This window comes from Gadus chalcogrammus, unplaced genomic scaffold (assembly GCF_026213295.1).
Source record: "Gadus chalcogrammus isolate NIFS_2021 unplaced genomic scaffold, NIFS_Gcha_1.0 GACHA049, whole genome shotgun sequence".
Taxonomy (NCBI): Eukaryota; Metazoa; Chordata; class Actinopteri; order Gadiformes; family Gadidae; genus Gadus; species Gadus chalcogrammus.
In genome coordinates, this window is record NW_026613484.1 from 48977 (window position 1) to 65549 (window position 16573).

Sequence of the window (16573 nt, forward strand, 5' to 3'; positions counted from 1 at the left end):
GGGATTGATTAATACATTGGTATATTATATAGAAGGCAGGGCGGTAAACCCACGAGCCACCGACGCAACGTCCACTTTCCAACCCCAATGCTGCAGCGGTGTGAATGAACTCTGCACCTTGAATACCGGCGTGCACAACCCTTACAAAGACAGCCCTAAACAAGCAGATCTCACTTCTCACTCCATGTCAATCCCCCTAGCTGTACACGTCTCTCCCCCTCCCCCCAACCTCCCCCATCCCCAGCTGGGAGGGAGTTCACATGGATGGGCCACGGTGGTGCCTGGAATAACCGTGTCTAACTCGTCCCGAGCAAGTCCTTTTATATCTCCCATCTGAATACGTGAGGCTGACATCCACCCCGTCGCTTCAGAACAAACCTTCACGCGTGAACGTGCCCCCCTTTCTCCTCCACCCGAGGCCCGGGAAGAGCGGAGAGAAGAGACAGCTATCTGTCATCTCACCGGTGTGATACCAGCACCTCTACCAGCAGCTCTCCCTCTCCCTCTCCCTCTCTCTCTCTCTCTCTCTCTCTCTCTCTCTCTCTCTCTCTCTCTCCATTGAACCACTCTGCCGTTCTGAGCAGGGGGGTTAACTCCGGAGCCGTACTACATAATCAAACAGTTTAACGTTCAAAGGTGGAGGTTCCTGCCTCCGCCAGAGCCCGGTGTGTCACCTTTATCCCAGAAAGGTACGTCCCGCTCCATCCTGCCGGCGTGCTCCCCGTGTAGAAGACACGCCCCCGGAGGGATCTGGGTCTGATCCCGACGGCAGTGTCGCAACGCTGTCGTTCACACTCTGCCTCGAACCCTCTTCAGTGTCATATCCCTAAAGGAACGACGCCCGTGAAAACACACTTCAGAAGGTGAGGAGGATGATCCTTATGGTGACTCCTGGGGTGAGAACGCAGAGGAACCAATTAAGGTCTGGGGACTCCCATTAGAGAGAGAGAGAGAGAGAGAGAGAGAGAGAGAGAGAGAGAGAGAGAGAGAGAGAGAGAGAGAGAGAGAGAGAGAGAGAGAGAGGGAGAAGGGGAGAGAGAGAGAGAGGGAGAGGGAGAAGGGGAGAGAGAGAGAGGGAGAGGGAGAGGGAGAGAGAGAGAGAGAGAGACAGAGAGAGAGAGAGAGAGAGAGAGAGAGGGAGAAGGGGAGAGAGAGAGAGAGAGAGAGAGAGAGAGAGAGAGAGAGAGGGAGAGAGAGAGAGGGAGAGGGAGAGGGAGAGAGAGAGAGAGAGAGAGAGAGAGAGATGATGGTGCATGATGGGAAGCAGAGAGTGACAGAGTTGACCCTTTGACCTATTCACAACTCACAAGTGTGAAATGTAGACCCCCCCCCCCCCCTCCCTGCCTTGCGCCTGGAATCCGAATTTCGCCTGAGATAGGGAACCAATCACAGAACGGGGAGGGACGGCAAGACGATGACGACGTCTATGCGACTCACCCTTCGTCTTCTCCCTCATCTAATTTCTGTCGCTCTACATACGTCATCTGGTATAATCGATACGATTGGCTATGAGCTACGTACAGACTCATATGATAGACATTCGTAGCCCAATAAACGGCTCCGGGCAATCAGAGAAAATGAACGTGTGGTTCCCAGACCTCATCTCAATGTAGATTGAGATGAGGTTTGGCGATAGCCAGGCTGCTCCCTCCATGCCCCAGTCACAAGACAGCACAAAGCCATTCCCAACCAGTTTCACTAGGAAGGCATGGCCTCATAAAACATCTAGGTGAAGTAATGGCCTGCGATGATGGGCCATTATTTACTCATTTGCAGAACTTTGCACACGTTCAATATACCCAGAGCAGAGGGTGTGGGAAGTGATGTTATGCAAAACCCAACGCTCAGTCGTGCAAAGTACAACACGTTACTCTCCATCATCACCTCCGCGGGAGCCCTTGGGGGGAGAGGGGGACTTAGTGGGTGGCGTGGAAGCAGAGTTCTCTGACAGAAGAACTAAAGTCTGCTGGTTCATGACATGAACCCCCCGTTGCGTTGTGCTATCGTCTTCGTCAGCGAGGAGCTTTTGACAGGTTTCTGATCAACTTAGCGTCTCATTCACGTGCCTCGGGAGGGACACACGACATCCCGACTGACAGACCGACGGCTGCGGGCGCAAAGTGACGCTCCCCGCGCGGTGACGATGACGCGTCACGCGTCACGCAGTGTTTGGAGCCGCCGCCGCACCGCGCGTCTCGGCGGGGCACAGAGGAGCAGAAGAGGAGACGTCGAACGTTCAGGAGAAGCAAGACGAAGATAAACAGACCGAGTTTGTCCCCAGGGTCCCGGGGAACTCATGCAATATTTAAGTGTCGCCGGCAGATATTTGTGTTTAGGCCTTTTCCATTATTAAGTGGCGCTCCTACGTGGCATTAGTTGATATATGTGGTTACATTGGTAGTGGCGCCGGAATCCTCAATGTTTGTTCGGGAGGAGCAGACACACAATCTTTTTAATTTGCCCTTAGCAAAGGCTTAGAACGGCATTCAGTCAATTCTTCAATAATTATTACGTTCCTCCATTGACTTTCATAGTGAGGGATTCGCAATATTCTCAATGCCATAATTAATGTTCATAGCGCTGTTATGGATCAAAGGTGTAGATGCACATCGCGTTCCCGGGGATTCTACTGAGTTATTTCCCTCAATATACCGATGATGGAGTTTTAATCCAATCAGGTGTAGAATGTTTCATCCACGTACGATTTGTAAGGCAAATAATCATTCATTTGATTAAGTCTCGTGCACAAGCACACGCACACTTGCACGTGCACACACTAACACACACACTTGCACGTGCCTGCACTCACTCACTCACACAAACACACACACGCACACACGCAAACACAATTAGGCTGCATTTATTTGAACATTTTAAATTCAAGTCAGTATTGCCTATTAGTTCCTTACAAATAATTGTGTCTAAGTAATTGCTTTCCACCAAATGAACTACCTCCCTAATTCCTAACCGGCTGAATACAAAAAAAAAAAAAAAAACATTAATTGTCAATTGGAAACGATTCAAACTCAAATGAGCTGCGTGCATTCCCACGAGGACGAGCACTAGCATCGCCACGGTGTGCGGGACCCTAACGCACGGCTGTGAAGGGGCTGTGTAACAATATGTGCAGATCGCTCAGAGCAGAGGGAGCGAGACGAGGACAGCCCGCAGTGTGAACCAAGCCCTGCACGCCGCGCCGCGCTCCAAGTCTCCCCGCGCTACCTTCTGCTGTCCGCCATGGAGAAGTACTTCTGACCGGGAACACTTCCTACCGCCTGCTCAAAATGTGATGACCCCTTTCCTTTTTTTTTTAACACACATAGTCTAATTGGACGATTCGTTTATCTATTTTCATTTTGCCGCCCCCCCAACCCGGACAGTAGTCTGATAAAGACACACTATAGGGCTCGCTAGCATCTCGTCTCCGTCCAGGACTGCCTCGGCCACGTCGGAGCTGGACCCGAATTTACGCGCACATTTACGCCACGATCTGAGATCTAAAGCGGGGACAGGTTGGTGTGATCGGGGTGATCCACCGTGGACGACTTTACCGCCCGGGAGGGACCGTAGCAACTCCACTGTCTGTCGGCCACTCGGTGACTCTGTGGCGGGAGGCTGGAGAGGAGAGGCGGAGGAGAACCGCGGTGTAACATGGATATCGGAGACACGTACAGCAGCTATAGAGATTGTCTGGGAAATACGCAGGTAATTCATACGCTGTTTATTTAAATGTTGTTAAAATAAAACCCCACCTCACAGATCCTCACTCTGTAGTCCAATGTTTGTCAGGACTATCACTTGATCGTTCAGACTTCATTGATACCATATAGTCTCCAAGTTGGGCTTCAATTGGAAATTTTGGTAATCATATTTATTTGGAAAACCGAGCTCTTCAACAACCGGACAAAGTTGATGGAGGCTGAGCGTGGCGGCGGTTCTGTCTGTGCAAGGCTGTGCAGGCGGTTGTGATTGCATGTGTCGCTGCATCGATCACTGTCTATGAGTAGATTTGTTCACATTAGCGACAGTAGGCTACCTGAGTCTACCTGTTCGCCCAGTAGGCCTACACCAAGTACACACTTACACGTTGAAAGACAACAGCCAGGGCAATTATTTCCAGTTGGATATTGGCTACCGTTTTTGTTTTTTAAAGTAGCGTGCTTTGCATTTATTATCGGTATGGTGTTACATACTTAATTTATGCATGCATGCGTTTTCTCTGGCTCAAGTATCTATTCCGCCATATCCCAACCTCTTGGTGGATTTAGTAGTTCTCCGTGATCAACAGGGCATGGCTTGATTTCACTCTCATAATCTCTCCCTCTCTCCCGGAGCTTGGCATATTTTGTTAATTGTCTCAAAGTCTAATTTGTGTGTGGCAGATCCTTGGGAATAATTATGCATACATTCATGGTGATTGAGGGGGGCATTTTATGACCGTGATTTTGCCACTCACATACATGACATGAAAAGTTTATAAATTATACCTAATTTCCCATGTTTTTTTTCGAAAATCCCTTGCCTCATTTAGCAAGACACACACACACACACACACACACACACACACACACACACACACACACACACACACACACACACACAGTAACACAGGCTGCCAATGGGCAATGGTATGCTTTTAACGGCATTGTGCACTGTAGCAACCTGCACTGGCTCCTGATTTATTGGGTCATCATGTTGACAAAGTGCTCGCTACATTCTCCCCTGGCATAAGAAGGAATTGCTGTAATACCCCAAAGCAAAGATTACATTCTGTGTAGTAGTGTTTGGTGGTAGAACCCCCGGCTCACACCAAAGCAGCCTGTCCGCTCTGTTCTACACGGTAGCATCAGACTACTGGGCTGGAACTGAGAGCTTTGCAGAGCTTTGCCGGATGATGCTGGTTATAATGGATGTTTCTCCTCTGCTGAAGGGGCTGGGGGTTGTGTTTGAATCCCAGCCAAAGGTTTGTTTTGCGTTTGAACCCCCATACCCCCCCCCCCCACCCCCACCCCCACCCCCTGCCTCGCCCACACATGTGTAGGCATCCTCTGAGCTGAATGTTCCTAACCCCATACCACTCTGACACGGATCTGACTCCCCTGTTAATAAGGTGCGGGTCGTGTGATCTCCGATGAAAGACTAAGCAGTCACAGAGAACGCAGTACACACTAGTAACAGGGCAGAGGGGAGCGTTGGATTGGAGAGAGACCGAGCGAGAAGAGACAGTCGTTGTAACTGCCGCACATTGGCAGTTTGTTTAATTTGTTAACCTCCAGTTTGGTCCTACTGTTTATGATGGCATTGGGGCGGAACTAATTGCCGCCGGCATACGTTTCCTACACCACACCTTTTAGCCACGTACCTTGCCAAACAGCGCGAAAGCAGCAGCACCCTTTTAGAAGTTAAAGTTAAAAGCTAAAGGCACACAAAGACGAAAAACTATAAAGGACAAGGAAGAAGCATGCAAGAAAATTCCCTCCCTAAGTAGTTAGCAGTGGACGAGTTCTCACTGTAGCTCCCAGGTTGTACACACGAGGCCAGACTTCTTTGTTAGGAAACGGGGTTGGTTCGACCTGGAAAATAAACCCCGTTTCCTAACGAAGACCTCTGCCCTCGTGGTGTACTACTTGGGAGCGACAGTCGTACCATTGTGTAGAAAACCCGGGCCACGGTTTCGCCGTCACCCATTTGTCAACGACACCCTTAATCGTATGCCACCCTAATTGGGAATGTCATTTGGTCACCGAAAAACAACACAAATGGAGTTAATCAGGGCTTGATACGAAGGGTGTGTGTGTGGGAGGATTTACACTAAGGACCGTGGTGCGCACGACAAGGCTCTTAGGAGCGGGAGAGAGCCTGCATTCATCAATGGACTCAGACACTAGACTGTGGAATAACAAGTGTCACGTTGAGCACTGAGATACATACTCTCTATAGTACAGACACGAGAGCCAAGCAACCAAGCACACCGCCCTATAGAGATAGAGGACAATTATCTCTCCAGTGCTAATGCAGAATGGATGCGAGTGTCACGCCAGGACCATGTTTGAAATGCGACTCAATATGTGTCTGTATTGTACCACAGAGGCAAATAGCTTTTTAATGACTGTGTTAGCATGATCCTGGTTCTGGTGGAGATTATGGAGGGGGGTGGTTGTGCCGAGGGGCAGACCTCCCTATTGTATCTCGGTAATGGCCTCACAGTGTGTACGATACGTTTCCACCATGTCCACCTGATTATTCCTGGACCAATAAAATTCGCAGCCGTAAAGGCTCCCAAAGTAGCAGCAGTGTTCTACCTCCCTCCTGATTTAAAACGCTTTTTCCCTTCGCTGAGCTGGGAAAGAAGACATTTTAAAACTACCGAACAAAAGCTCCAACAATTACAGGCCGCCGAAATTGCTCTTTAAGTCAGTGAACGTTTTTTTGGAATAGTTCTTAAATCTCAGCAGTGCACTGCAATCCTCCCGTGTCGTTGCTGGACTTGTAGAGAAATAAAGGCACCAGGCTTACTCCGTAATGAGCCAGATCCCTAACCTCTACCTGCTCCTTAATAGTGAGCATCTGAATCCACCCGAAATCCCCTCAAGATTTAAAAAGCGCCTGCAAAAACGACACAGCAAAAAGCAAATAGTACAACATTGAGGGAGAATACAGTAGCTGTGCACAACCGCAGTGTATTACTTGCTCCAAAGTCGGCTGGTACTACCCTGGAACAGATTCAGAATCAAAATGTACTCCACAAGGCCACAAGGGAGACTGTGGTGGCAGTGTGGCAGGGGGGGGGGCAGGGTTTGGAGAGAGGGAGGGAGGGAGGGAGGGAAGGGGAGAAAGAGGGAGAATGAGAGGGGTCCCTCGTTGGAGTCTGGAGGAACCAGGAAGCTGGCGTGCGCGCTGTGTCATGCCTGCGGCTTGTGTGCTCAGATCAAAACACCATTAGTCTCTTTGTCTTGTGCCCTTGTCCCAGGCAGGCTCCTGGCTGGGGAGTTACGCCCTCCTCCTCCTCCTCCTCCTCCTCCTCCTCCTCCTCCTCCTCCTCCTCCTCCTCCTCCTCCTCCTCCTCCTCCTCCTCCTCCTCACCGGTGCTACTCACCACCGGCAGCTAAATAAATCTCCTCACAGATAATGGCTGCCTTCCAGGATCTGCCGGGGCTCGTCTCTTATTGGTGGGACCAGGTGGATTGTTGAAGATTATTGTGGTTGCGTCAGGGTTTTGGTTTGTTATTGTTGTTGTTGTTTTTTACCCCAGTGTGTTTTGCAATCGCAAACACCTAATGCGAGCAGTTTAAGATCTGGTTTGAAAATCATATTTTGGTTGAGTGGGTCTAATTCTGAATGAAATTTCACAAATGCCACGCCAAATTTAGTAAGCGTCGATTTAAAAGAAGAATAAAAATAGCAATAGGCTGTCGATTTTAACAGAACAATTATATAATAATGTGTGTCAGTTGACACCAACTGATCATGTTCTTCATGTTATCGTCCGATTGGTTTGAATCAAGTCAGGGTTGTAATATCACTGCAATGCCACAGTTCTACTGTACATCAACTCGCATACATCCCCACAGTGCACCAGTTAGATCAAGGTGTCCTGAATCTCAGAGTAAAAACCTCCAACACCCCCTCCTCCACCTCCACCTCCTCCTCCTCCTCCACCACTACTACTACTCCTCTCTAGACGACCGCTCGTGACCCAGTAGCCACTGAATGTTGGATGACTGGGGGCACTTAGGGCGGCCGACCGGGTCCACTGGAGGGAAACACGCTGGCGCCCCGGTGTATACAGATCAAGCGAGGCCGCGGCCTCGGCAGATTAAACATGCAGCGTCGTACTGCGTCTCCCGCGTTCCTCCCCCGTTCCTCCCCCGTTCCTCCCCCGCCCAGCCCTCCCCCCCCCCCCCCCCCCCCCCCCCCCCCCCCCCCCCCCCGCCCTCTTCCCATGGAAAGACGCGGGAGTCTGCTCTCATTCATGATTCAGAGCTCCGGGGGGACATGCTCATGCATTTTAGTGTGAATTTTATCGTCATCTGGAATAGGGGAGAGAGAGAGAGAGAGAGAGAGAGAGAGAGAGAGAGAGAGAGAGAGAGAGAGTTATTTTTTTTTCTCTCTCCTGTTAATACTTTTTATAATATCTTTTTTTCCCGCCCAGAGAGATTGATGGTTGTGGCGGGAGAAGGCCGGGGGGGGGGGGGGGGGCACATCAGCTGACACCGCCACCTGACTTCACCACCAGCTACTGTGTCAGACATGACCGCAATCTGTGGCTTATCTCCATCAGCCGCCGCTGTCAGTGATGGGTGGAGGGCGGTGGGTGGAGGAGGGGGGCTGAGCAGATGGGGTGCGGGTGGCAGGTGCCGGAGAAGTAACAGTAGGAGAGCTTGACACAATGTACTTCGGACAAGTGCTTCATTTCATTTTATTTTGTGTTTTATTTTTTCTCGTACTTTCCCGCCCGCCTCCAGAGTTTCACCTCGAGGCAGCGTCAGGTGTCCTCCGACCTGCGTCCAGTGTGCCGTGACACACCGCCGCCCGCCGTGGCAGGGGGTTGAGCCGGGGATTAAAGTGGAGGCAGTCTCAGCCCGGCGGAACGGGCAGCCAGGGTACCACTCTGTGTGTCCGGAACGTTCTCCCTCAACCCCCCCCCCCCTCCCACCTCCTAACCCCTCGCCTGTGGAGGCGGCTCCAGCGTCGACACACTCATAAACAAGCGCTCCTCCTTTGAATGACCCTGTAAGTTTGTTGGACAAGAGTGCGCAAGTGAACCCCCTGTTTCAGCTCAAATTTAAACACCGATATGCGTTCTGGGTCCCTCGATTCATGGGGCCCAGAAGTAGATATCTCCGTTCACTCCAATACAAGTGGGGAACAGGAATGTGTCTCCGCAAAAAATGTCTGGACATCAATCAAAGGCTCATAATTATCTTTATGCCATGTCCTAAAAATATGTAAGTTTTTTCTTTTCAGAACACCACCTCAAGCGTTTTATTAGTCGTTCTCTCTAATTATTTTTTGCTGGAGAAGGAGGTGTGCAGCTGAAAGGAGTCGTAGTGAAACAAATGTTGTTTCGACCTGGGGTCCGAGAGGGCCTAGTTCAGTGCTCCGTTAACGTGTCCGATTTTTAGACTGGTTCAGCTGCTGCTCAATAACTCTCACGGTCCTCTGCTTGCGATCATTGTGATTCATCATATATTGATCCATTTATTCAAAAGATCCAAAGACAAAGAACAGGTGCATTACGGTATCATTTTATATTGTTGTTGCACCGGCAGATATGATGGCACCCACACATAATAGGTCCATGATGCCATGTGGGGTCATTTCAGACTCCTTTGCTTCCCAACACCTTGTGAGTTCCCTGGGTACACCAGCTGATGGGTCTGTGTATATATAGGGCCTTTGATTCTCGTTTCAGAAACAGAAATATATAAAAAAACAAGCGGTAATGATTTCTGTTTTAACATTCAAAAAGGTATATACAAGGTGCCTTTCTTATAAAGTCAAAAAGGGGCAAACTAATCTAAAATAATAATTGTTATACATATAGAGAATCATCGGGAGATAAGTAACCTGTACTTCCATGGTCGGTAAACAATGTGACTGCGATCGCTCAGACCTCTCGCTTATGATGCTACAATGCTAACAATGCTAAAAAACAAGAATATTTCTGCATCCGGTACGTCATGAAGTAGGTCGTGGCTAGGGTCCCATGATGCGGAAGCATATCTCTCCTTGATGTTGCCCTGCGCCATTGAGCAGTTTACATAGGAATGAATGGGCGCCATTTTGGAATCTGTTGTCCATTTTATAATATGTCCATGAATGAAACCCTCTCCATGTCTGGTTCACACAGAAGTGACTCTTACAAAAGGCGGTTAAATGGAGTGGCGAAGTCACGCCCCTTCCGGTAGAGCTCATGGGACCTATGAGATCGAAAAATATGAATGGGTGTCAATGGAGAGAAAATAATTATTTTCTGGTCCCAGTCTTTATATGCCCTGGATTACACATATGTTGTTTGTGGATTTAAATGATAATTTTTCATGCAAAGAAAACTAAAAATGTTCTTGAAGAAGTTTGATAATTTTAGGTTTTATGTGAGGCCGCTTTGTGAACTACAGGGCTGTGTTCCAATACCCGTACTTCCATGAGTACACTTAAAGGAAGTACACTATCTGCACTATCCGTACTCACTTGAGTACGCTAATTTTTCAGATGTGAGTGCTGTTCCAAATCGAGTACTCTGTGGTGCACTTACCGGAAATGACGATCACGACTGCCGCCGCGTCTCCTCCCCCGCAATAAACATCCCGCTTTGAACGGTGAACTCTTTACGCTTTACTCTTTACAAAATGACTCTATTAATGCAGGCTATGTGGAAAATGCGCCGACTTTGGCTCAGCCTGGCTCCGCCTCTTCCGCTACGTAGCTAAGATGGCTGCCGTTGAGTACGGAGAGTGTCCTTCGATCCACACTTCACGATTAGCCCATTTTGAGTACGGCATCCTTGAAGTATACTTCTTTTCGCCGGATCTGAATTGGAACGTACTGCGTACTCAAATTTTGAGTACGCAGTACGGACAGTACGGGTATTGGAACACGGCCCAGCTCTTCGATGCTCTTGACGCATATGATATACGTCACCACACCCGCACTTGGAACTCGGCACAGAGATGGCAATCTCTCTGCTCCACTTCACCACTTTTTTTCAAGGCGATAAAAGCATAGAAAGAGGTGAAAACCACTATAAGTCGGGGCATGTGGAGAGTTTTAGTTATGTGCCATCTCTGTGCCGAGTTCCAAGTGCGGGTGCGGTGACGTATATCATATGCGTCGAGAGCAGCGAAGAGCTCTAGTTCACAAAGCGGCCTCACATAAAACCTAAAATTATCAAACTTCTTCACGAACATTTTTAGTTTTCTTTGCATGAAAAATGATCATTTAAATCCACAAACAACATATGTGTAATCCAGGGCATATAAAGACTGGGACCAGAAAATAATTATTTTCTCTCTATTGACACCCATTCATATTTTTCGATCCCATCGGTCCCATGAGCTCTACCGGAAGGGGCGTGACTTCGCCACTCTATAGCGTGAATAGAGCGGAAGTTTAGCACAGTGCCCGTCAAGGTTGAAAATGATGGCATCATTGATCAAAAAAGAACAATTTTGGTTTCACTCAAATATAAGTACCGCAGGGTTTAATACACAATTGAAAACATTTCCATCACAGTCACTTAGCCTGCACTCAAAAGTGGTTTACAATTGTGAGGCTGAGAACAATGAAACCATCAAAGGATAATCAGGACACAACAAGGTTTCTAAATAAAGCAGCCTTTCAGAGGGCAGATTTGCGCAACGATTTCCGTACGCGTGTAGTTGGAGTACATCTCAGAGACAAAGAGAGATCGCACATTTCCACAAAGCCTCATCCAAATGCAATGTCAAATTAAATTCAACAGCAGCTGGAGCTCGAATCATAAGAGCAACAAGAGCGACATAAATGGATCCAGAAGTCTTGTCCTTTATTAAAGGGGAAAAAGCCCCGCACTACATTCAATATTGACGAGATACTCTTCTGTTTATTGCGTCTGGGTTCCACTAGCTCTGATTCTTTATATGATATCAGTCCTTCCATCAATCTTTGCCGAAGTACATTTATCAATTGCCACTTTATTGCCCTTGCTTAGCCTTGTTAGTGTAAGTTATAATGTCTGGTTAGCTCATCCCGGATCTCAACGGGGCCTGGAAATTGTCCTTGCCCCGATACAGACATTGAGGTTGACTGATCCTACTTCCTGAGTAGAATACTCTATCCCAAATCCAACACACTGCTATTGCCTTGGCAACAAGCCGGAATTAAACAACAGCTATTTTCTGCAGAACATCTACGTTTATTAGCACGCACTTTAAACGGTGGCTGGCAGAGCACAGCAAACATTATACGTCGTGCTGAAACACAAACCCGTAGGATAGATAAAAGCCCCGGTCCTAATAGAATAAAAATGAGTTTTCTTTTCCAAATGGGACTTGGTCACAAATTGTTTAACCAATATCCAAACAAATAACATATTAGCTGCGGCGTACGGTGAGCTAGCTGCGGCGTACGGTGAGCTAGCTGCGGCGTACGGTGAGCTACCAGCGGCGCGCTACCCGCGGCTAATGCGTTCCGGGCCCACAGGTGACCAGATGAGACGAGGCGGCGGTGGAAGCGCGTTGCCGCGGCTACACTGTGCACGCGCGATCGTGTGTGTGCGTGTGCGTCTGTGTGTGTGTGTGTGTGTGTGTGTGTGTGGAGCACCAGACAGGCATTTACAGTCATTAAAGCAACAGGCAAAAAAACAAAACAAAAAAGACATAATGGCGAAGTGCCAGTTCTCATTAGCATTCAGGTGGCAGCGGCCGTGTTTCAGCCGCCTGACAGCCATCGTCCATTCCCCTCGTGGAGCCTGCGATGGATATATATATCATTACTAAATGGAGCCAGAGCAGGCATGGGGACTATATGAACTGCTCACCATCATGTATGCTTTCACCGGCATAACAGAATAATGTTTTTGGCCATTTGTCAGTCCGGGACCGGGGGAGAGGAAGCAGTTTTTATAACGGCCGTCCGTCCCGTCGGACGTGATTGTGTTTCATCTTTTATCTCTTGGCTTTCTCTCAGCGGACATAAAAGGGAATAAAACTTGAAAGCCCAAATGTTTTAAAAGCCTCTCCTTTCATTACTCTTATTTAGGCCCGCATTTTTCCTCCTTTCTCTCCGAATCGGCGACTGAGATCGGACGGCGATGAGAGCGTCTCTCGACCTCCTGAAGCCGTCGCTTGGGGTCGCAGAGGGTAATTAATTTGTAGCGTGGAGGCAGCCGGGCAGGGCTGTACGGGCGCGCCAAGCCCGACACACATCATCTAAGTGCAGAGCCTCTTAGGATCAAACGGCCTCTGCTATCCCCTCTCCTAACCCCCTGTCTGAAGTCTCATGTCAGCGGACCTGCTTAGTAACAGTGATCAAGAGATTGCCTTCAGAAGCCCACAGATACCTGCTTTTACGCGTCAGAAGATGAAGACGAAGGAGAAAGCGTGGCCGGGGCGATGGGAATGACTTCCGAACGGGACCGGGCCCGTTCACACTTCTGTGCGGGTGTTAAGCGTCTGGAATGAACGCTGCATCAAAGGCGTCTTTGAGGAGAAACTGTCAATCGCCGTGAGAGGCAGAAAGCATTGAGATTAGTTTGAATTCGAAATAGCTCTTGACTCAACCCAGAAGATTGTTCTCCCCAACGTGCGCTGGGAGAAGCTGTGTAAATATCCCATTCTATCTGAACGTGTCAGGGCAAAATCCTATCAATTGCATCAACTTTGTTTGTGTCGAGTTTGCCGAGCACTTTGCTCACTCCGGCAAGTCAGAGTTAGAAAGTAATTCATCCGAACATTTCCAACAACAATTATTCCCACAAAGGGGGAGAACACTCCAGAGTCATCCGGAGAAGAGCGAGAGCGGAGAAAAGAGATCTGAGATCTCTGTGTTTTATTATTAAAAGCCAACATTTACTCAAGACATCGTCAACCTAATGTGTGCAAGATGAATGAGAGTGCAGGCGACACTCCAACCGACTCCGTAATGAGATTCACGGAGGTGGCAAGGAGGGAAGATGTGCGCCTTTAATGGTTAAGTGTGCAGGGAGGAAGTCGCCTAGCGTAGGCGAACGTGTCAGTGGCTTCGGTTCATACTTTGAAATAAAAATCAGTAGGGCCTGGCAGGCACTTCCGTGGCTGGCAGATAAGAGGCTCGCTGATAACGGGGGAGAGTGTAGTCTGTGTGTCTCGTGTCGCTGCCTCCCTGGCCCGTCGCATCCTGGACGGATTCTGCTCCCTTCCTGTGATTTCCTCGCGCTGTGTGTGTGTGTGTGTGCAGGGGAAGTGTGTACGTTCCCGGCCTGCAGCCCGGCACGCACACTTTGATTAAAAACTCGTATTGCTCCCGGTGACCGCCCCACCGCCGCTGTCACTTCAACAACAATCAATCGGCTGGCCCCATCTCGAGGCCACACTGAAGATATCGCCGTGGCGGCCGCACGAAATTAGCCGGGGTCATTTTCTTGCAGCAGAGTTCGCGTAGTGTAAAAGTATTAAGGAATATTAATAAGTTGCCTTTTCATCAGCGGTGGTGGTGACCCGTCTAATTCCATCACAGATCTGTTCTCGGGACACGAGAGTCTGAGCGGGAATGAATTACAGCTACAAGACCTTGAGAAAATCAATTGTGTACCCCTCCCCCGGGTAAGGGAAATGTGTTTTTCCTGTGTGTGTGCGCTGTGTTTAGTCAGCTCTTTATGACAGAAATGCATAATCCCTCCAGCTCAGAAGAAAGGCAGTAGCTGGGCCAGAGCTTTATTCCATGCTATGGATGTGTCGGACAAGCCGATGTGCTTTTTGTTTTGTCTCAGCGGGTCTGAGGCCTTTGTGTCTCCACGGTAGACATGATCCCTCTTGTGCAATGTGGTGCATCCTTAAGCAGACTCTTAAGTACTCATCTTACCTTTGAACGATTCGTGCCACGACAAATCTGCGTCTCCTCCTGTCTATTCAGAAGACCGGGATTTTCTAGGGCTTGATTTCGCCGACTCAGTCCTCGTTTAAAACACGAGGACTGAGTCGTTTGGTAAAGTTTTTCATCGTTCAACAATTGGAACAATTAATGTTTATACCTGTTCACCGGTATTGTCTCCATTCCTTTTTACACTTCAAATGTTAAACTATTTTGAATGTAGGTGTAGGAAGTGTTTTCATCAGGAATGGATTCAATTGTATTCAACTTTGTGCTTCCAGTGTGTGCCTATTATTGATTCTTAATGTTTTTTTTCCTTGAGCAATTCATGTGTCATTGTTGAAAATATGGGGGATAACTAGAACGGTGATCTCTGACCAATATGACTGCTCTGTTTATGACTCACTATTATTTTCTATATATCTTAACACCCTCTCTCTCTCTTTCTCTGTCTCCGATTCCATCTCGGTCTCCATCTCTCTCTCTGTCTCTGTCTTGTTTCCATCTCCGTATCGCTCTCTTTCTTACACTCTGTCCCTCTCTTTCTAACACTGTCTCTCTCTCACATTGTGTGATAATCAGCTTCTCACTCCTTCTTCCCCTTCTCTTCTCCTCATTCAACAGAGCACTGAAAGGACAGAGCCCGGATTCTACACACCTGTGATTGGATGTGAGCTTGTATTGACCCGAGGCCATTAAAATGGAGTTGCTATGGAAACTAATAATGCTGGTATCGCTGGTGCAGTGCCTGTCTGGTAAGCCTTCTAAACATCTTCGAATTTATATATATTTTATTTTTGCATGGCTGTGTCTGTGCGTATGGTATTCCTAGAGTCTGCGTTGATCTCCGGGGACTCTGAGTCCTGATGCATAAAATGAAGGCGCTGGCGTTCAGATTCGCTTTCAGGACACTTTGGCGCTCCTCTCCATGAAGCTCCCCGTGGCAGCGTGTACGCTCTTCCCACGGCGGACACTTATCCCATCCGTTCCTCGCGGAGCATGATGTCACCCGTCTGCGGGCGTTCTCCCAGGGCTGCAGACCCCCCCCCCCCCCTCCGCCTCCACGCCAATCAACAGCATGTAGCAGTGGGTCCATCATTGATCTCCGTTAGAGGGGAGCGTTCCTCTGGTGGCTCATGGTATATAGAGGCTCTTCAGAACGTCACCCAGGAGACCGACTCCGAGGGAGAAAGGCTTGCTCACCGGCCGGCGGACATGTTGAGCGCTCACTTATCTTTCATTAGGCCTGGCTCCTGGTCCCACCCAGACCAAAGCAATCCATCGGTGTGTGCGTGTGTGTGTGTGTGGGTGCAAATCAATTGTGATTGTGTCTGTTTCGAAGCATATGTTTGTGCGTGTGTTTGTTTGTTTTAATGCATGTGTGTGTTCGGGTGTGTGTGGGTGTGTGTGTGTGTGTGTGTGTGTGTGTGTGTTTGTGTGAACATGCGTTTGTGTGTGTGTGTGTGTGTGTGTGTGTGTGTGTGTGTGTGTGTGTGTGTGTGTGTGTGTGTGTGTGTGTGTGTGTGTGTGTGTGTGTGTGTGTGTGTGTGTGTGTGTGTGTGTGTGTGGCTAGTACTGAGACAATGCGTGTATATGGACGAGCATGTACACACTTGTGTGCACATAAAAGTTGTGTGTGAGTATGTTTGTGTGTGTGTGTTTATTTGCGCCACGCTCTCTCTGTTCTTAATTGCCAGACAGCCTGTCGTTGACTGCATTTGCCTACACGGCAATTAGCAGCACTTATCACTAATTCCACTACGCATCGCTGGCTGCTTAATGAGGGGCTCGGGGGGGGGGTTTGAATGGCGGCGCGTCTGAAGCGACAGTGGAGGTGAGGTGGCTCAGAGAGGACTATGGGGGTTAGACGGACTCTCGGAAGAACAAAGCCCCATCCCCCGCCGTGACGCACACACACACACACACACACACACACACACACACACACACACACACACACACACACACACACACACACACACACACACACACACACACACACTAGGGCTGTCAAAATTGCTCA

At 48.8% G+C, this 16573-nt stretch overlaps 1 protein-coding gene across 1 annotated transcript in view; it reads left to right on the forward strand.

The window, feature by feature from the left end:
- Window positions 1–3443: 3443 nt before the first annotated feature.
- LOC130378020 (contactin-3-like) overlaps window positions 3444–16573 on the forward strand; it is a gene marked incomplete at its 3' end in the record, with an annotated part of 72720 nt that continues 59590 nt past the window's right edge. Inside the window, exons 1-2 of the mRNA XM_056584959.1 lie at window positions 3444–3705; window positions 15175–15305. Coding sequence (XP_056440934.1) covers window positions 15251–15305 — 55 coding nt within the window. The remainder of the gene's footprint in view (window positions 3706–15174; window positions 15306–16573) is intronic.